This window comes from Podarcis melisellensis, assembly GCF_964234715.1.
Source record: "Podarcis melisellensis genome assembly, chromosome: 5".
In the NCBI taxonomy this organism is placed as follows: Eukaryota; Metazoa; Chordata; class Lepidosauria; order Squamata; family Lacertidae; genus Podarcis; species Podarcis melisellensis.
The window spans coordinates 63,033,318-63,051,520 of record NC_138537.1 but is presented as its reverse complement, the minus strand read 5'-3'; the positions used below and the strand labels follow the sequence as shown (position 1 = coordinate 63,051,520).

Sequence of the window (18,203 nt, the reverse complement as noted above, 5' to 3'; positions counted from 1 at the left end):
TTCTCCATTACTAATTATGGGATTACAAGGTGTGCAATGTAGAGATGCTTATATGAAATTGACAGAAAATAGTGTAAAAATCCTGACAGTTCGCAGCTTTAATTCGTTTAATAAAAAACATTCTGTATAAATTGAGGATGACAGCAACCCAAGAAATGAACCCATAATCCACTTGTACAAATTAATCTCTGATTATATTTCATCCATTCGTCATGATTTTTTTTCAGTTTCCTCCCAATGCTGTCACTGTTGATTCCACTGGAAATGGCAGACAAGTAAGGACTGGACTGTATGCTACTTTATGTTTCAGAGAAATCCCCAGGCTCACTGAAGATCTTCCTAGATTTCTTCCACTGTAGCAGAAATATTGTCCTTGATGTTTTTTTAGTGCCATTGAAGTCAGTTATAAAATTGTACATGTTTTTGATTTGCCCTCTTCTCCTCCTCCACCTCCTCCTCCACCACCACCGCCGCCGCCGCCGCCTCTTGCTGCTGCTGCTGCTTCAGCTGATAAAAAGCAGAAAGCAAAGGGTTATTGAGGTGATGTGTGTGTGTTTTAATAGTATTCATTAGGTATTTTACAGGTGTTTACTTTGTGGCATGAAAGCACGTGTGTTTGGCCATTTTAAAGCTCAACACATTATCAGCAATTGTGCCATTTGATGAATAACCATTTAGCAACTTGATGACTAATAACCAAATATTATTCACCTAAGCTATGGCACAAAATATGAAAACTTTTCAAAGGACAAACACACACTGAACCACTCTTCCTGGAAAGTTTCAGCAACTAGGTATACTTAACTGCATTGACAAAACTGTAGCTGATGAAAGGTCTTCGGACAGAAATTAAATCATAGGTCGATATAATCCTCCAAACTCTTTGGGAGGAAAAAATGTGGACTTTTTTATCCTGAATACAGATGACATGGGGGGGGGACCCAAGAACGTTTATTGAATCTCAAAATCAAACCCTAAAACTACTTTTTCTATTGCTTCCAACGTCTTTCAAATGATTCCACAGGTTTTAATTTTTCATAGTTTTTCTCTTTGTGGTAAAGCAAATTGTTGCTTTCTGGTTCATGTAAATTAACATAGCAACATTAGAATGAAAACTTACATTTGAAAGCTGTGGATCACCATGCTACTAGGTTATTTTCGACCCTTTCCACCTGCATTGAAACACGTCACATGATCAGTGGCCTAGCCTCTAGAATGTTTACCTATAATTAACAGCATGATATTCAAAATATTGATCTTAATTTTTGTAATATCTCATATCATCCTGTTTATTTTCTGTTCTGAACTTTCCACTGTAGTGGTTCAGCAAATAAAATTTATTTTTATTTTGAAAGGCAAGCATTCAATGCAGCATCACAACCAGGTGGTCCAAAGATATGAGTGTAATCCAAATCATATATTGAATTACCTAATATATAGCCTACCTAATGTTTCAGGATTGCACTATTGTATCAGTGAAGTATCTGAATGGTCCTTACATGCCTATATACAAAACTGAAGTGTTTCTACAATTTTTAGACCATTGATCTCTTTCTATAAAGACCCTGATTTTGTGAGCTTACTGTTTCACTGTAACACTGTAATGACTAATAATAATCCTTGAATATTGTACAGACTATTTTAAATACATCCTGCCAAAAATAATATTTTCATAGCTTTTAGAGGAGCAATCTTTCCATGTTATCTTGTCTTCACCTACTTTTAAAAGATGCTTTTTAAAGGCGGCTTTTCTTTTTGAAATTAAAATTAGCAGATCAGAGGACCAAAGACCCAAAGCACTTTCCCAAACACATCCACATTTTTCACAGGAAGAGAAAAGGCAAAAGCATCTCATAATTTAAAAGAAAAAATGAATTGTGTAGGGTGCCAATTTCTATGTTCTTACAAACCAGCTTAGCTGTTGGCCCTGATGTAGCCCTAGCTATGTATCCACAAGGTATTACCACATACCTTGTTGCATGGGAAAATGTACAGGCACAATGGAATGCACTTTGGAATATGCATTTTATTCAAGGCAGTCAAGTACAGATGAATAGACTTTTTCACTTGCACCCGATCCTATACTCTTAGTTCCAAATCTAAGTGGTAAGCCTGTTTATTTATGCAGATCTCCTTAGCAGGATTGGGCTGACTGCATTTTTCTGAGTCTTGCTAATAACTTGGGAAATATCAAGTCCAGAAGGCAAACATGAATGTGAATTTGTCGTTGCAGCTGGAGTAACAGATACAACAACATTTTCTATTGTTTTTGGCAAGGATACTATTTGTTTTGGACTCAGGTTTGTGCAAGGAACAGCATGAAAATAAAGTATTGTATCCTCATAGGGAACAATGCATTTTTAAAAAGTTATGAAAGCATCACAAGATGAAGTCGATTCAATTGCTCATGCCATTTTCCTTTTCCTTCTGCCAAGACTGACTTCTTAAATTTAGGCTAGAAATAGATGTCTAGTTCAACAGATAACAACACCAGTTGATTTCTCTAGTGTGTTAAAGGGAGATTTTGCTAAGGATTTTCGAACTGGCAAGTAATGCTACTGTGACTTTTCCACTTTCCCCACGAACAGCTCAATCATGTACATATCCACTTGGAGAAGTAAGTTCCACTGAGTTCAATGGGGCTTCCTCTGAGGTAAGTGGATATCAGATTGCAGCCTATACAGCAGCTAATGACATGGTAGGGCAGAGGCACTTAGGCAACTTCTGAGCAGGTAAAATAGATTGAAGACACACACACCGTACCTTGGACAATTCTCTTCCTTCTCCTCCTCCACACAGGTGCTTTTTTCTCTACTGAAACGCTTGGGGGAACTCATGGTGGGAGGGAGAGTGTACTACCTTTGCCCCTGCACTGCGGGCTTTCTCTGCTGGCTTCCTGCTGCACACTACATTTGGCAGGACTGGTCCGGTATACTCTCTCTACAACGGAATGCTCATCTAGCATTTGCAGTGGCACCACAGTTTCCAGTGACCTTCATTCTCAGGAAATCAAACCTGAGGTTTGCCTGGTACTCCTGAAATCTCTTACCACTCAGAGACTGGGGTACATGTAACACAGGTGCTTGACTTGCGATTGTGCTTCCTGGAAGACGAACTCTGAGCAAAAGGTGTACTGAGCTAAGATGGTGAGAGGAAGCACCAGATGACTTGGTGTTCCAGCAGCAAAACCAGAGGTTTTTTCTATGCACAGAAGGGTTAGGGTCCCACTAATGGCTGCTGCTCATGAAAGCTGCAGAGGGGATGACTTTCAACCAAGTCTACCTTCCTTCTGCCACCTTCCATGGTGTTCCAGAGCCCCTAATGCACTCTGGAACACATTTTATGGGGTGGAAGGAGGGGTAGCAAGCAGAAAGGGGAACCGTTGAAAATCGCCTCTCTCCCCTTCTGTGAGTCAAAGGTTTCATTTGCAGAGCTCAGCTCACAGAATCTCTTAATCCAGCCCATTCCATCCCTACTTACCACTAAGTGCTGATCAACAGACTTTGGCCTTGAATGCCAAATCCAGCCAAAGTTACCCAAATTGCACAAGCATGTGCATGCATGTAGGAGCACATTTTTATATGCCTAACCTTTCTTGGCAGCTTCTTCCTCCTGCCTTTTCTTTTCTTCCTCAATCTTCTTCATCTTTTCTTCATACACGTCAGCTCGCGACTTCCATTCCACCCGGTTGTTTTGAAGACCATCAAACATAGGCGTAATTTCCTTGTGGAACCTCGAGAATTCCTAAGTAAACAGTGCAGATCCGTAAACCGACCTTTCATGGTGAAATGGTGTATCTACAGTGGTAACACAGACATTTCTGACATGTGCAGACTAAAGATGGTCATTAGCTGGCAAGCTGTGGTGACAAAACATTTATCTCAGGGCAGAACTAAGTTGGCTAGCAGGAAGGTTTCTGATGCGCAATGGCAGGATAAGGTAGCATTTGTCAAAAATAAGTGGTTGATGGGCAGAAGGGGTTTAATTCCCCCAGCCTGGCTTAGAAACTTGATTTCCCAGTCAAATGAGGGAAAGTGTTGGGTTCTCCCCTGTAAATGCCCCAAGAGGCAAATTTGTGATTAGAAACCATGTATTTGCTGATGAAAATCTAATTCTGTCCTTAGTGTATGTATAGGATAAGAATGGTGGTATTTACATTGAAAGGAAACTTAAAAGTAGGGAGGATCAGACATCCTGATATGAAAAGCTCTGAGTAATACCAGTAGGAGATGTTTTAGGAGACTCAACAGTTCAAAACATGCACAGTTGTAACCATTTAACATACATATTTGACTCTTATAATTCTTTATGTCTAAAAATTTAGGTATACATTGTAAAAATGGAATAATATGACAGTCAAATTATTTGTCTTACCTTGTATACAAAAGTACACACAAAATCAATGAAACCAACTTGAAGCTTGGGCAGTTCTTCACCTTTGTTCCTGTCCATCATAGGCTAAAAAATGAATGAAGCAGATATAGTCAGTTGAAATACTTGGAAGTCTTTGTTTTTAAAGCAAAGCAATATAACAGATAATATAATTACAACGAAACACTTACAATTGGCTGTTGCTGTAGGACAGTTCGTTCAAGATCACCTTGCTCCCAGAATTCATTTGCAACCATGATGGCAACCTAAGAATGAATAATGGCTTCTATTGAAAGATTCAAGATTAAACAGCAATTGTAACCTAAAACCGTATTCAACCTGTTCCACAAAAAACGTAGCAGAAGAATGTGTTTTTGCCATCATAGTAATAACTCTTTAAAAATGACCAATAAGATATATTTGCCACACATTCTGATCGTTTTGAAATACCACAAACATGTCCTGAATCCAACTCTGAATTGAAATGTATCACAGCGAAGAATGTGGGAATGCATTCTACAAGTATTTAATATGTTACTCCAGTATCTATAGCTGGAAATGAATAGCATGCTGTCTACTCGCTACCCTCTGGAACTCACTAACTGATGGCATTCACTGCTGCATGAGATGGTTATGGCCAATGGTTTAGATGGCTTTAAAATATTACCAAACCTGAATGATTGGCCTTAGCTTTTAGCTCAGAGCCAGAGCCTACATCTGTCTGAACACCAGTTGCTTGGGATGGCAAAGACCATCTGCTTGAGGGCTTTGCAGAGTGCTTGGGCCAGACGGACCCTTGGTCTGATCAGCAGGATCTGCTCTTCTGAATTTCTTTATTATTGTTATGGTAAGCTCGTTTTGGAAAAAGAATAGGGAACAAATCTGGAAATCAACAAACATCTTCACATGCTTCAGCATCAAACGTATATCTAGATATTACTGAAATAAAAGCCTCATGTATTTTCTCTTAATAAAAATTACGTCAAACTTGATTCTGAAGATGCTCACCTTACTTTGCACCTCCCAAGGTTTAGTGATAGCAGACAAGTCACAGCCAGTCATCATCATTGCCCTTTAAATAAAGATAATAGGTTTATGGCAGGAGGAAAAACAGTACTAGCCTTAGTGGAGGAAGGGTAAAATGAAATTGACCTACATTATTACTTCCTTTTTGGTTGGGTCCATAGATATATATTTAATTGCTTCCTCTTCTTTTTCCATTTTTTCAATTGCATCCACAATCTTTTGAAACATAGTCCTTTTCCTGTGGAAATATGGTGACTTTTACAATGCACGCATGGTCCCTTTTACAGCCTACTTGGGAATTTTACTGTCCTGGAGCCCAACATGGGCCTCTGAAATGGAATTCTGAGGCCCAACAGCAAGAAACCCTGATGGATATTAGGCACTAAAGTTAATTATGTTGTGTTTCTAATTGCAGTAATGACCTAATGGACTAACCCTGTCAGGTAAACCTTTGCTAAGATTAACAATGGAATCACATTATCATCACTTTTCAGGTATCCTTTAGTTTAAATATGCACCAATATATACATAGTGTACAGGGTATCTAACTAGGTTTTTTTTCACATGATGAGACACAGACAAAAAATCATTCCATACATAAATGCATTTATTTTTTACATTGTTTATGTTTTTGATTTGTTAAAGTAATACTTAAAAACATTTTTAATCTAGTAGGCTCAAAACATGAAAAACTACACAGAAAAAAAGTTTTAAAAAATTGTAAAATGGCCACAGTAGCTGCATTTTAAATTTTTATAAGAAAGCATTATAGTAGAAAAGAATTTAGCACTTACTTGAAATATAAAGCCAAGTCAGTTGCTATGATTGCAACTTCAAATAAATGTAGAACAGTTTCATACTGGCGCTTATTTAGGTTCTGGAAGATGTTTAAACTCTGCAAGATTGAGATTTTTGCAAATCAATACAGTTTACAAAATTATTCCATGTGTATATGCTACTGTATAATAATGCATCTACTTAAAGTAAACTGTCTTAGTATTTCCTAGTCATCCAAAATAAAAACAAAACCTAGGGATAGCAGTACTGTTGTGTATAAGTTGTATATAAGTAGCTAATAACAGACATTCTGGACAAAATAAGTACAAATAAATAACCTGAACACAGACACAGACCTCATCTTGTAGCAAGGTTTTACTGTACTCTAGATGGTGTCTTTCTAAAATGGAAGAGCCATGAAGTCTTGCCAGTGGAGATGCTGACCTGATGAAACACAATTATATAGTTTAAAATAATCCACAGGGTGTATTTCTGAACCATGAACTTACATACTGTAGAGCTTATCCACACTAATTTGCTTTTAATTAATAGGAAACTATTCTCCTTCATAGAGTACCAACAACATGTCTTCCTGCTGGTCCATCCTGTTGTAATATAGTTATTGACTTCAACTTTCATGCATGAAAGAGAGAAGCCGAGTCCAGAGTTCAGCTGTCCCTCCTTGACTGATCTAGCTGACCACCATGAAGTAGCAGGCAACCGACTGTGTAGATCAGGGGTCAGCAAACCTTTTCAGCAGGGGGCCTGTCCACTGTCCCTCACACCTTATGGGGGGGCAGACTACATTTTTGGGGGGAAATTAAAAATGAACGAATTCCTATGCCCCACAAATAACCCAGAGATGCATTTTAAATAAATGCACACATTCTACTCATGTAAAAGCATGCTGATTCCCGGACCATCCGCGGGCTGGATTTAGAAGGTGATTGCCTACCCATGGTGTAGATATAAAGGAGGAATGGAAGTGTGGGTGGTGGGTTCTTGGGGTTGTGTTTTGTTTTTGCAATAAGTGGCTATCTGAACAAGAGGACCAATAAATGATGCATGTTGCTCCCACCACAGCAAATTTATCTACTACGTATGCCTGGTTGGCCACTGCAGAAAAGAGGATTTTAGCCTAGATGCATATGTGGTCTGATCCATTAGGCACTAAGTTGAACTGGCTGCTTTAGATAATGGCAATTTCTTTTCACCACCATCCAATCATGTTCCCTACTTTTAAGACAGTTGTTCCAGATGTATATGTCAACAGATACCACTTACTTCATTTGATACAAGTTGTTGGTCCCTCTGTGATCAATGTCATGGCAAAAAGCTGCAGATACCATAGCAAAGGCTTCTAGGTCCGTATAATATTTCTTTATTCTACCTGTCTATAGAAAGAGAAGGGTTTTTTTAAAAACAAAAAACAATAACAACGTTGCATCTCTGCAGGTGTGTTACAAATGAAAAACAAATTTAGGCATAGATTCAGAGAAACAAAAGATACCATCAAAAGGGTGAACATGGTCTGCCCAACGTTGAATCCATGCCGCCAGTTGTGGTAAGTGATATCACGATAGCCTTTTCTCACAGTATACATCCACCTTGTAAGCACCTGTGGCAAATGAAAAGAACTTGATTCTCTGTACTTTTAAGTCTTGTAAACAAAATACAAAGCTATTTTGCCACAGCTATATAATTGGTTGTACTATAATAAAGTTGAGATTAATCCTGATTTTGTGTCAGCGTAGCGTTAACAGAATATTAGACTACATACCCTCCAACATTTCTCCAATGAAAATAGGGAATTCCCATGCCATAGTGATAATTTTACAATTTAAACACCCACACATGGTTGCCCCAGCCATTCTGGGCAGCTTCCAACATACATAATAACATAATAAAACATTATTATTTTTTTTAAAAAAACTTCCCTATACAGGATTGCCTTCAGATGGCTTGGAGGTCAGATAATTGCACACCCTCCAATATTTCTCCAATGAAAACAGGGACATCCTAAGGAAAAGTGGGACATTCTAGGATCAAATCAGAAACTGGCAGGGCATCTCTAAATCAGGGACATCCCTGGAAAATAGGGGCACTTGGAGGGTCTGGGACTGTGACCTAGGAGACCAGGGGTCAAGTCCCCTCTCAGCTCATCTTGGCCTGCAAGACCATTTTGGGTAATCTGCCTCCACCCACCCTACGTCTGACATGATATAGGTAAAGGTTGGGCCTAAACAACCTCAGCCCAGTATACCTGAAGGAGTGTCTCCACCCCCATCATTCAGCCAGGACACTGAGGTTCTCCTCTGAGGGCCTTCTGGTGGTTCCCTCACTGTGAGAAGTAAAGTTACAGGGAACAAGGCAGAGGGCCTTCTTGGTAGTGGCACCCTCCTTGTGGAACGCCCTCCCATCAGATGTCAAGGAAATAAAGAATTACACAACTTTTAGAAGACAGGGCTTTATAGGGAAGTTTTTAATGTTTGGTGTTTTATTGTGCTTTACATTTGCTAATATACAAAGCATCAGCATCAGAAAGAGTAGGGATTTGTCAAAGCCCACTTAAGTAGTTTCCAAAGCACCAGACACCCAGCTGATGCAAAGGGAGGGCAATCCTGTTTGGTGACTGACTGGTGCCAGTTATGAGGAGCAGCTGCATAAGATGGAGGGTGCCTGTGGGCCTGCCTATGACATACTCAGGCCTACACTCCATATTGCCTCTTCTGTGTTGTGTCGCCACCTATTCCCTGGCTTAGTTTGCATGATGAAATGGTGCATCCTGGCGCACCACAGCTGAATATATATACAAGAGCAGATCTGCCTCATATTTAGGACTATTAATGGCACGCTAGGTCTGCAAAGGTAATGCTATGTTCTTTGTTTCATATGGCACAGGCTTAGGGAAACAAGGCAAAATATATCTGACCTCTGCTGGTACTTTGAACTTTTCCACAACATTTATCTCAAAGAACATCCGTATCCCACACTTGATCAACTCATGTTCTGTAACGGGGAAGTCACTGAAGCGAAATTCATAAAGTTCTACATCCTTTGGTTCAGGCAATTCCTCTTTCTGTTGGGAAAACCAAACAAAACCCCATCAGTTTGACATGTCACAAGGGATTAGGCGGAGATAATTTTTCTGTCTTCAGCTTCCGTGGGAGGGTTGCCATGCCAACACTTTGGAATCGAAACCACCATGAATATACAGATCTCTCATGTTTCAAGCAACAGTTCTAGAAAAATTAGCATTGCATACTAAGTTGCTTAATATCTCCAAATTATTTTTAAGGTGGGGAGGCGTATGTTTATGCATTGGTTAGATCCAGTTAGATTCGTCATCCAGTTAGATGCACTTAGATCATAGGGTATATATTGTTTAGATCAGACTGGCCCAAATTGTGACCCATCAGACTGAACACAGCTCACACAAAAAAATGCATTGTGGCTGCCAGGTGCTTGACTTTTACCCACCCCAGCCATCCTGTTTTCTCTTTCTTTTTTTCTGTGCCAGGCAAAGGAGCAAATCTTGAAGGTTGAATGGGCTGCTAATGGCCACTGGTGGGCTATGTGCAGCTTGGCAGGTCACAGCTTGGGCAGGCCTGGTTCTGGAGAATATTATTTTTTTTCCCCTAAAGAGTTGAAGGTGACATGATTGTAGACAGATTGCGGCTTCTGATGTGTATAATGATCCTACTTCCCTCTCTGGCTCAACAGGTTTTGCAGGTTTTCAAAACAGAATTGTTTCAAAAACCTACAAAACCTGTCTTGATGATGAAAGGCAACAGTAGGCCAAAATACATGTGCATGAGTGTATGTTATAGAATTTTTTAAAAAACTTTTGAACCACTTTAAATGTTCTTTCAAACTATTGTATCCCCAACCTGTGGCCCTCCAGATGTTTTGGCCTACAACTCCCATGATCCCTAGCTAACAGGACCAGTGGCCAGGGATGATGGGAATTGTAGTCCAAAACATCAGGAGGGCCGAAGGTTGGGGATGCCTGCCTTAGACTGTCAGGTATTATTTGGAGAGCTGTGCATAGCCTAAAAGATATAGAGGACATTGCTTTGTAGAAGCATTGCTACATTAAAATAATCTAAAAGCGGCAACTCTATAAAAACAATATTCAAATAAAACAATTTAACAAAAAATATAAAGAAAAAATTAAATTAGAAATCTTCATGTGGTGCCAGAAAACCGTCAGAGCATATTTCTGGGGAGTACATTCTAAGCTGAGTCGCCACCTCTGAAAATGCTTTGTCCCCCAAGAGTTACACACCACATGTCAGATGTTGGAAGAACCTAAACAAGGGGCCTCGGATGAGGACAATCTCAAAGTGTGGGCAGGGAATAAACAATATTTCAGGCAGCCTGGGCTCAATCCATTAAGGGTTTTAAAGATCAAGACTCTGTACTTTGAACTGCACCCCAAAACAGACTAGGAGCCAGCACAGTTATCAAAACACCAGCACAACATGATCATAATGTCCAGTCTCACTTAGCAGTCTAACAGCCATATTATCAACTACAGTCAACTATTGTTTTGCGTGGGGGTTATGTACCTGGCTGCCATGCATGTCGGTGGAGTGGGCATAAGCCCACTCTGTACTGCTATGCCCCCTTTTCTGGACACTTCCCGAGTTGCGGCGATGTGTGCGGTTGCAGCTGCACACATACAGTAATCTAAAGGTTACCAGAGCAACTGCTGGAAAATCAGCCTAAGCTGGTGAAGGAGGATTCATGCCACAGTGGAAACTTGCACCTCTAGTGACAGAGACTGTGGAAGGAGCATCCTCATACTGCAAACCTGTTCCTTCAGAGGGACTACAACCCCATCCAGAATTGGGGGGGGGGACATTTGAATACACAAACATGCTACAGAAAGCCCCTCTGTCTTATATGAATGGAGACTCGGTTTGTTGGCCCTCATACAGTCCGTTACTGTACTCCAGCACCAATGTAGCACTTATATTGATGGCATCTCAGCCCAAATCTCTGGGTGACCTAACTCAGTGGTTTCATGGTAGGTAATAAAAAAGCAAAGAACAAGACTTAGTACCATGTAACACCACAGTATAAATGTTGTTGAGCTGACCAGTGGCCCCCCAGTGTCATCATCTGAAATTGCCTGTTCAGGTAGGAACAGAACTATATAGGAACAGAATTATACATCCAGTTCTCAATCCAGATAGCCTAGCCAGAAGGATATAATGGTCCACTCCATAGTACTGGCGGAGGAAGAGGAGTGCGGGGGGAGCGCACTGCCCCCAGCAGCGCAATCCCGGTGGGGTGCCATCACACCTGCCCCCCCACCTGCACTGGGTGCCACGCCTCCAGGATGCGCGCCAGCACCGCCCCCGCTTGCTCTCCACCCCCCTGGTGCCAAAGCATGAAGCTCCACCACTCCTCCATAGTATGAAAAGTCATTGAGAAGTCCAGGGGAATCCCTCTCCTGGCACTGGTCATGGGTCAGGGTGACCAAAGTTGTTTTTGTACCAAATGCAGAATCTACTTATATTCTACAGTGCCCAATGGAACTGCTGTTTAGCACTGGGGATATTGAGTGCAAAACTCAACATGCCTCCCTTTTTATTATCATTCTTTTCAAAGTAAGTAGGTTCCCTCTTCTATTTATTCTGATCCCAGGTCAAGGGCAAGAGCCAGTCACTTCTGGAGCAATGACAGTTTTAAGATGCAACACCTGCTTTATCCCATTAGCAAGCTGGGATTCCAAGCTTTCTAATAGGATAAAGCCGTTGTATTTGGCAGTGCACGGGAGATCAGACCTTACATTTAGGTGCCCTTCTCTATCAGGAATTTGGCTGCATTATTTTCTAGAGTTTTTCAGCCCAATGTTTTCTCACATACAAGCTCAGTGGGGGAAAACATGGGACCTTGATTTTTATTTTCAACACATACACCTCACTATCCAGGCAAACTAGAGGCATTACCACAATTCAAGGGCTCAGGCAAAATTACGCAAGGAGAACACAGATCAATGCCAGGGAGGGGTGTGATCTGGGGAGAATCCTGACGGCCAGATAAAAAGGTCTGTAATGCAACTAGCCCCTGAGCCTAAGGATTCCCTCCAATGGTTTAATGAATCTCAGGGCACAACTCTTTGTTATAGAAGACTCCTAGTGAAAATGGCATTCTGTGCCAAGTCTATTTCCCATTAATTTTTCTTCTCCCTATGCCATGATAGGATGCTGTACATATTTGGTTGGCAGTGGTGCAGAAGCACATGATGCCATGAAAATCTGACATATATACATAACAAAGACATGATACAAAATGAGAGAACGCTTAACATGTGGATTTCATTTTCAATAACAACCCTGTGTCTCCCTGCAATACAGTCCTACCCAAGCATATACTATATGAAGTCACAGAGAGGCACACAGCTGTAGTAGCAATGAATTCATCAAACTCCCCTACAAATGCTTTCTTGGGCATGGTTCCTTCCCTCTACACCAGAGCTCACGAAACTGCAGCAAAAGCCCAGTGTGAGCAAGAGCTATTCTTTGCTTGTTTATTCGTTAAGACTTCATATCCCATGCTTCACCCTAAGGTCACAGGCTTGTTGCAACATTAAATCACATAAATCTAAACAAATAACATAAACAAAATTAAATCACTAAAACTTCTAGAACCAGTACCCAATGCTCATAATATTTATCATCTCTGAATAACAATATAAATTAACACGTACAACTAATGCATAAAGACTCAGTGAAATAATGGTGTTTTCTGCCTGCCTGATCTCAGCAGAAAGCTCATTGGAAAGCTGTAGCCCAGTTCCACTTAATTGGATCTCCCTTGATGATAGTACAGCTAATAGCACTTCTGCAGCCGAGCTGGGATCATGGGCAGGATAGTATTGGGAGAGGCGTGCTTTCATATAATCAGGTGTCTGTTCCCCCGCACCAAGCCTTTTAGGGTTTTATATATCAGAGTTAACATCTTGAATGGGACTCGGTGACAGTGTTCCATGCTCCCATTTGTTGGTACCCATGCTGCATCATCTTTGAACCATCCTCAGGATGCACACAGAGTGCAATACAGCAGTCAAGTGGTAGTCAATACAGTAGTCAATGTGGTTGTGGGTTACTGTGGCCAGGCTATCCCTGTACATGGTGAAGCAGGTGGAACTGGCAACAGGCATTTCATGCCCCTGCAACTACCTCAACCTTCAGAGGAAAGACAGAATAGGAGTATCCTCAGACTCTGTATCTGATCCTCTGGGGACAGTCTAACACCATCCTAAACAAACAACAAATGCCCCGTCCCATATCAAATATAAGTATGCCTTTAGTTACTTACCAAAATTTTGATAAGTTGTTTCTCATCACAGTTCTCATCTATAACATCTAAGTTCAGTTTTTCTTTGTATTTCTAACATGGGGAAAAAAGCAAATAAAACCATTGAGTTCAGTTGATCTCACACAAATGTCCAAACTTCAATTTTGTACAAAAATGTCCAAACTACATTTTTGAACTCACACTCACCAATATGGTCTGAATTTCAGCCGCTGTTGCCTTTGTCTGATACATCAGCATTTCCTGAGCAATGTCTTTTCTGTTTTCAAGCTTATTCATTTTGTCATAGGTGTCGGTATTTAAAACAGACCATCCCAGGAACTGTGTAAGCATCTGAAACGGAGTAAATAAATATAAACATTTAGGTATTTCCATCTGCTCTGCGCAGCTGGGAAGGCACACACACTGTGATAATGCAAAACACCTGTCTTTTATAGGCACGTCTTCCACTAGCACTTGAGCATCACTAATTAGTGAACAAGTTATTTATCCACTACTTTGGATCAAACCCATTGGCATTATCATTTATAGAAAATTATTACTTTTTATAGGAAATTTCTGTTGATAAAAGCAACAGTGACATCCAAGTCCTCACACTTACTATGACAATATATTAGATGCTCAGGATACCAACTACTTTCCCAAGATACTGAAGTGTAGTGTAAGATGTTAGTATTTTGTTTTTAAATTTCCAATTATGGTAAAACACCCTCCCTCCAGTGTCTGATTGTAGCCTGAAAATGTCAAGCAACTTGGAGCGTACTTCAGTAAGCTGTTCATCATGCTCGTCAAAGGGTTTGCCATCTTTCCTGTTGTAAAATGTAGCTACACCGACAATTTCTTCCTTCTTGTTGACAATAGGTAAAGATAAGACATTTTTAATAATCCACCCTGTCTCATCGAAAGCTTCTTTCTGCAGAAGAGAAAAAGAAAAGAAATTACATTACCACAAACGTATTAAAGCACTATAATGCCTGTGTGAACACAATGGATGGATAGATCAGTCGACTTTCATCCCCTGTCAGTTTTGCATGTCGGGTGCCCTGTTTTTTGCAAATTAAACACACACAGAGAGAGAAAATTGACATTGAAATGTTTTTATTACTTGCAACTCTGGACTCCTTTGGGTGAAAGATATAAATTTAATCAATCAATAAATGTAATCTAAGACTGGCAAATTAGGTCAATTCACTTTAAAAAGCAGACCAAGAATTGCCTCATCCATCTCTAGTGCTGATGTATTATCTTAGCATTATTTACTTCTTAATGCAATAAAAAAAGACACTACCTGAAAAGTGAAGTATTCATCTGCTGGTGCATTCATCATATTACAAATCTAGAGAGAGAGGGAGAGAAATACAATAAAAAGAAGCTGTGTCATTTAAATGTCAGATGTCAGCTGTTACAGGAGGCAGGCCAAGTAGAGTATTTTTGCTTGTATCTTCTTGGGGGCACTTCTAGATGATGCTTCTACAGAGTGGGGGCTCCTGCTGTTATGGCTACAGACTTCTTCACATACACTGATCCTGGGTAAAGTAAACCTAAAGTAAATACCAGCTATAATCTAAACTTTGGGTGAAATTTGTGCAAGGAAATTAGGATGAATGCCAAATAATGAGGTCACCTGGAGAAGCCCTTACACATATATTTAGATTATATACTGATATAAAGATTTAAACAAAATACACCTATACATATGGAGCTGTATTAAAAAACCCCCTGAAACTTACAAATCCATTTTCAGCAACGTAAGTTGGCAACCCGCTAGCAAGACACCAGTGATCTGGAGGAGGTGATCTGTGAAGAAGAGAATGAGATAAAATTGAGCACTTCCAAACCCAGTACCAGATCTACAAACTGAAAGGTGACCAGTGACACCCATTAAGCTCTTAAGACTGTGGTGTTGGTGTGGGTGGGCTTTAGAGGTTTTTTTAAAAAAAAATTGTTGTGGGTAATGAATCTGAGCGTTTGGGAGCAAGATTGGCATTAATAAAAATATATGGAAAGCGCCCCCTCACATATTCTTGGTCTCAGGTTTGTCTCAAATAATTACATCCTCTGTGTATTCTGGTCTGTCTATCCCACCCCTCTACCCTTATCACCAAGAGAGAAGCTGCTCTCGTGGTCAATGTCAAAGAGAGAGAAAAGGAGCCTTGTTTCATTTAAACAGAGACACCAGAAAGGTATTGCATGGTGCCCACAGCTGCCCTCACCTCAATCCCCCTCCCCAGATCTTAGAGCAAAAGCAGGCACTGAAAGGAAGAAACATCTTGGACTCTGGCTGGACGCCTAGTCTCTTCCCACTTCCCTCCCTTCCTCAAATGGATGTTGCATAAGGGCTTAGTGAAGTGTAAGTCACCAGAGGAAGCCATTTGCTAAATTCTGGAGCCTGGGGGAGAAGGAAGGAATAGCAAAAAGTAACAGAGCAGTGCAAAGCAAAGCAGTGTCCATGTTTTTATATGTACTGTAGGTTGCCCAGAGTGGCTGGGGAAACCCAGCCAGAAGGGCAGGGTATAATTATAATTATCATCACCATCATCAACATCCTTACTATTTTCCCAGACCTGGGGCACAAAGAGCAGCAGCAGCAATAGATATCTCTCCTTTTGCCTCCATGCAAAGCCTCACTGATAGTCTTCTTTGCTACAGAGACTACTCTGACTTGCAAATGAAGGACGGAACACCATGGTGGGCCATAGGCAGCCACACCACATTGGCAACAGGACAACACAGCATGGCAGGCTATGGCCCACCATAGCAGAACCAAGCTAGGGTGGGATGCTGTTTTGCCACCCCACTAGCCTGCCACCCAGAGCAAGTACCCCCTCGTGCTCCCACTCCCACGCAATCTGGGCCTGTTCCAAACACACTCTACTAATTACTATCTAACAAACTGGCAGGAAACACTCACGGAATGACTTTGATTTCCTCTTTTCCATGTAAGATGTAATCAATAATCTTATAAAAGTTGACTTCCTAAATGCAAGGGGAGAAAGAAATGTAAGAATCTGTCAATAGTATCCAGAAGGCTGTGATTTGGAGAGATGAAAGAATTGTACTCACTCGGCCATCGGGTGTTTTTGGTCCTTTGTAAGGCTCTGCTTCTCCCAGTTTAATTGGCCATTCATCATAGAATTCCTGGGAATAGTAACAGATGAATGAGCAAAATGTCCCTGAAAAATGGCACCAAGGATTGGGGGGGGGGGACAAGAGTTCATCTCTGATCTTGTGGCCAGTTAGGCTGCTTCAGTCCTGCTGAAGTGGATTCGATTTAAATAGACTCACCATACACAAGATCATATAGCCTTCCTGTAGTGGCAGCAGCAACAATTAGGAAGTGGGGAGGGAAACAAAAGACATTTCGAGGAGGGGCATGCTTGTTCCACATTTATGAAAGAGAAATAGTGTTCCCATCCAAAACATATTTTAGCTGAAGTAGTAACTCCTATTGATTTCTGACAGAGTTAACTTTCAAGTAAGCACGTTTAAGACCACAGCTATATTTTAATGATGATTCATTTACAATTTGTCTGTGCCTTTCCTTCAAGTAAAGACGAGTGTGAGAAGTGGGGGGCAAGCTGCCTCTTCTCTGCCACCACCTCATTAGTCTTTTGTAAAAGTATAGTTAGGTTAATTAGTTAGTTATAAGAAATAGTAGTGACCTTCTCTTTGGTCATGTCCAGCAGACCAACAGAATATCTTTCACAGTTTAAGTATATTCGAATGGTGTACAGTGCTTTGTGAAACTGTCGCTCAATATCTGTAAGTTCTTCAAATACTTTGTTGGCAGACCACAAAAGCATCTATTTAAGAGAGAGAGAGAGAGAGAGAGGGAGAAATGAGGAAACATTTAAAACTCTGACTGATGCAGGCCGAAGCATAAACGACAACACTGGCAAATCATGAGGAAATGTGTCACAATCAGTACATACTTTTGCATTTTGGGGCACATTATGAAAGCATAAGCAGCAGCAAGAAAAATAAGTAACGGGACTTTCACTGACTTCACATTTAATTAAGTAAGATGTAATACTTTACCTGACTTTTTCTGGATTCAATATTGTACAAGTATGCCGTGTGATACTGCTTTACAGCAAGTGCAAGGAAATTAATGTATTTGTTAAATAGCTGCAAAGGAAAAAGAGAGAGAGAGAGAGAATAGCAATTATCATGGGCATGGTCCAAACAAAGTTAAGTGCTTCAAGTTCCACTTATTTCAGTGAGACACTTAAGCACAAAGATGTCTTACTGCTACTGAAGTCAATGGGCCTTCACAGCGCTTTGGTGGGATTGTGGCTCGTAATGGTTGTTGTTTTTTACTTGCACCGCACTCTTCCTTGGAAAGGCAAACAGCTTACACAAGACTCCTAACTTTCTCCTGTCCAGATCTTTACTCACTAAGGCTGAAATCCTATATCCCCTTACCTGGAAGTAAACCTCACTGAACTCAGTGGGACTTACTTCTGAGTCGACATGCATAAGTTCCAACAATGCTATAATTCCCAGTGAGTTAGTTGTAGCAAAAAATGGAGAGGTTCTTGTGGCACTTTAAAAACAATCAAATTTACTGTGGCATAAGCTTTGATGACAAGATTATCCAATGTGTTTAATCTGCATTGACTGATTATATATATATATATATATATATATATATATTCATAATTGTAGAGACGAATTACAACCAGTGAGATCAGAGAGAA

The 18,203-nt window shown here is 40.5% G+C and overlaps 1 protein-coding gene across 4 annotated transcripts in view; it reads right to left on the bottom strand.

Annotated features, from left to right (window-relative positions):
* Positions 1 to 227: 227 nt before the first annotated feature.
* Positions 228 to 18,203, bottom strand: part of PDE6C (phosphodiesterase 6C) — a 38,675-nt gene continuing 20,699 nt past the window's right edge. The window contains exons 3-23 of one of the 4 annotated variants that reach the window (XM_081913249.1): positions 17,542 to 17,631; positions 17,166 to 17,306; positions 16,567 to 16,641; positions 16,415 to 16,479; positions 15,234 to 15,300; positions 14,792 to 14,839; positions 14,267 to 14,416; positions 13,693 to 13,836; positions 13,507 to 13,578; positions 9,107 to 9,253; positions 7,685 to 7,792; positions 7,459 to 7,568; positions 6,531 to 6,618; positions 6,192 to 6,292; positions 5,528 to 5,635; positions 5,380 to 5,443; positions 4,563 to 4,637; positions 4,375 to 4,458; positions 3,591 to 3,744; positions 1,121 to 1,172; positions 486 to 507 (exon numbers count right to left, since the gene is read on the bottom strand). In XM_081913249.1, coding sequence (XP_081769375.1) covers positions 1,153 to 1,172; positions 3,591 to 3,744; positions 4,375 to 4,458; positions 4,563 to 4,637; positions 5,380 to 5,443; positions 5,528 to 5,635; positions 6,192 to 6,292; positions 6,531 to 6,618; positions 7,459 to 7,568; positions 7,685 to 7,792; positions 9,107 to 9,253; positions 13,507 to 13,578; positions 13,693 to 13,836; positions 14,267 to 14,416; positions 14,792 to 14,839; positions 15,234 to 15,300; positions 16,415 to 16,479; positions 16,567 to 16,641; positions 17,166 to 17,306; positions 17,542 to 17,631 — 1,911 coding nt within the window. In that variant the 3' untranslated portion in view covers positions 486 to 507; positions 1,121 to 1,152. The other 3 variants (XM_081913246.1, XM_081913247.1, XM_081913248.1) reach the window with 3 other exon arrangements.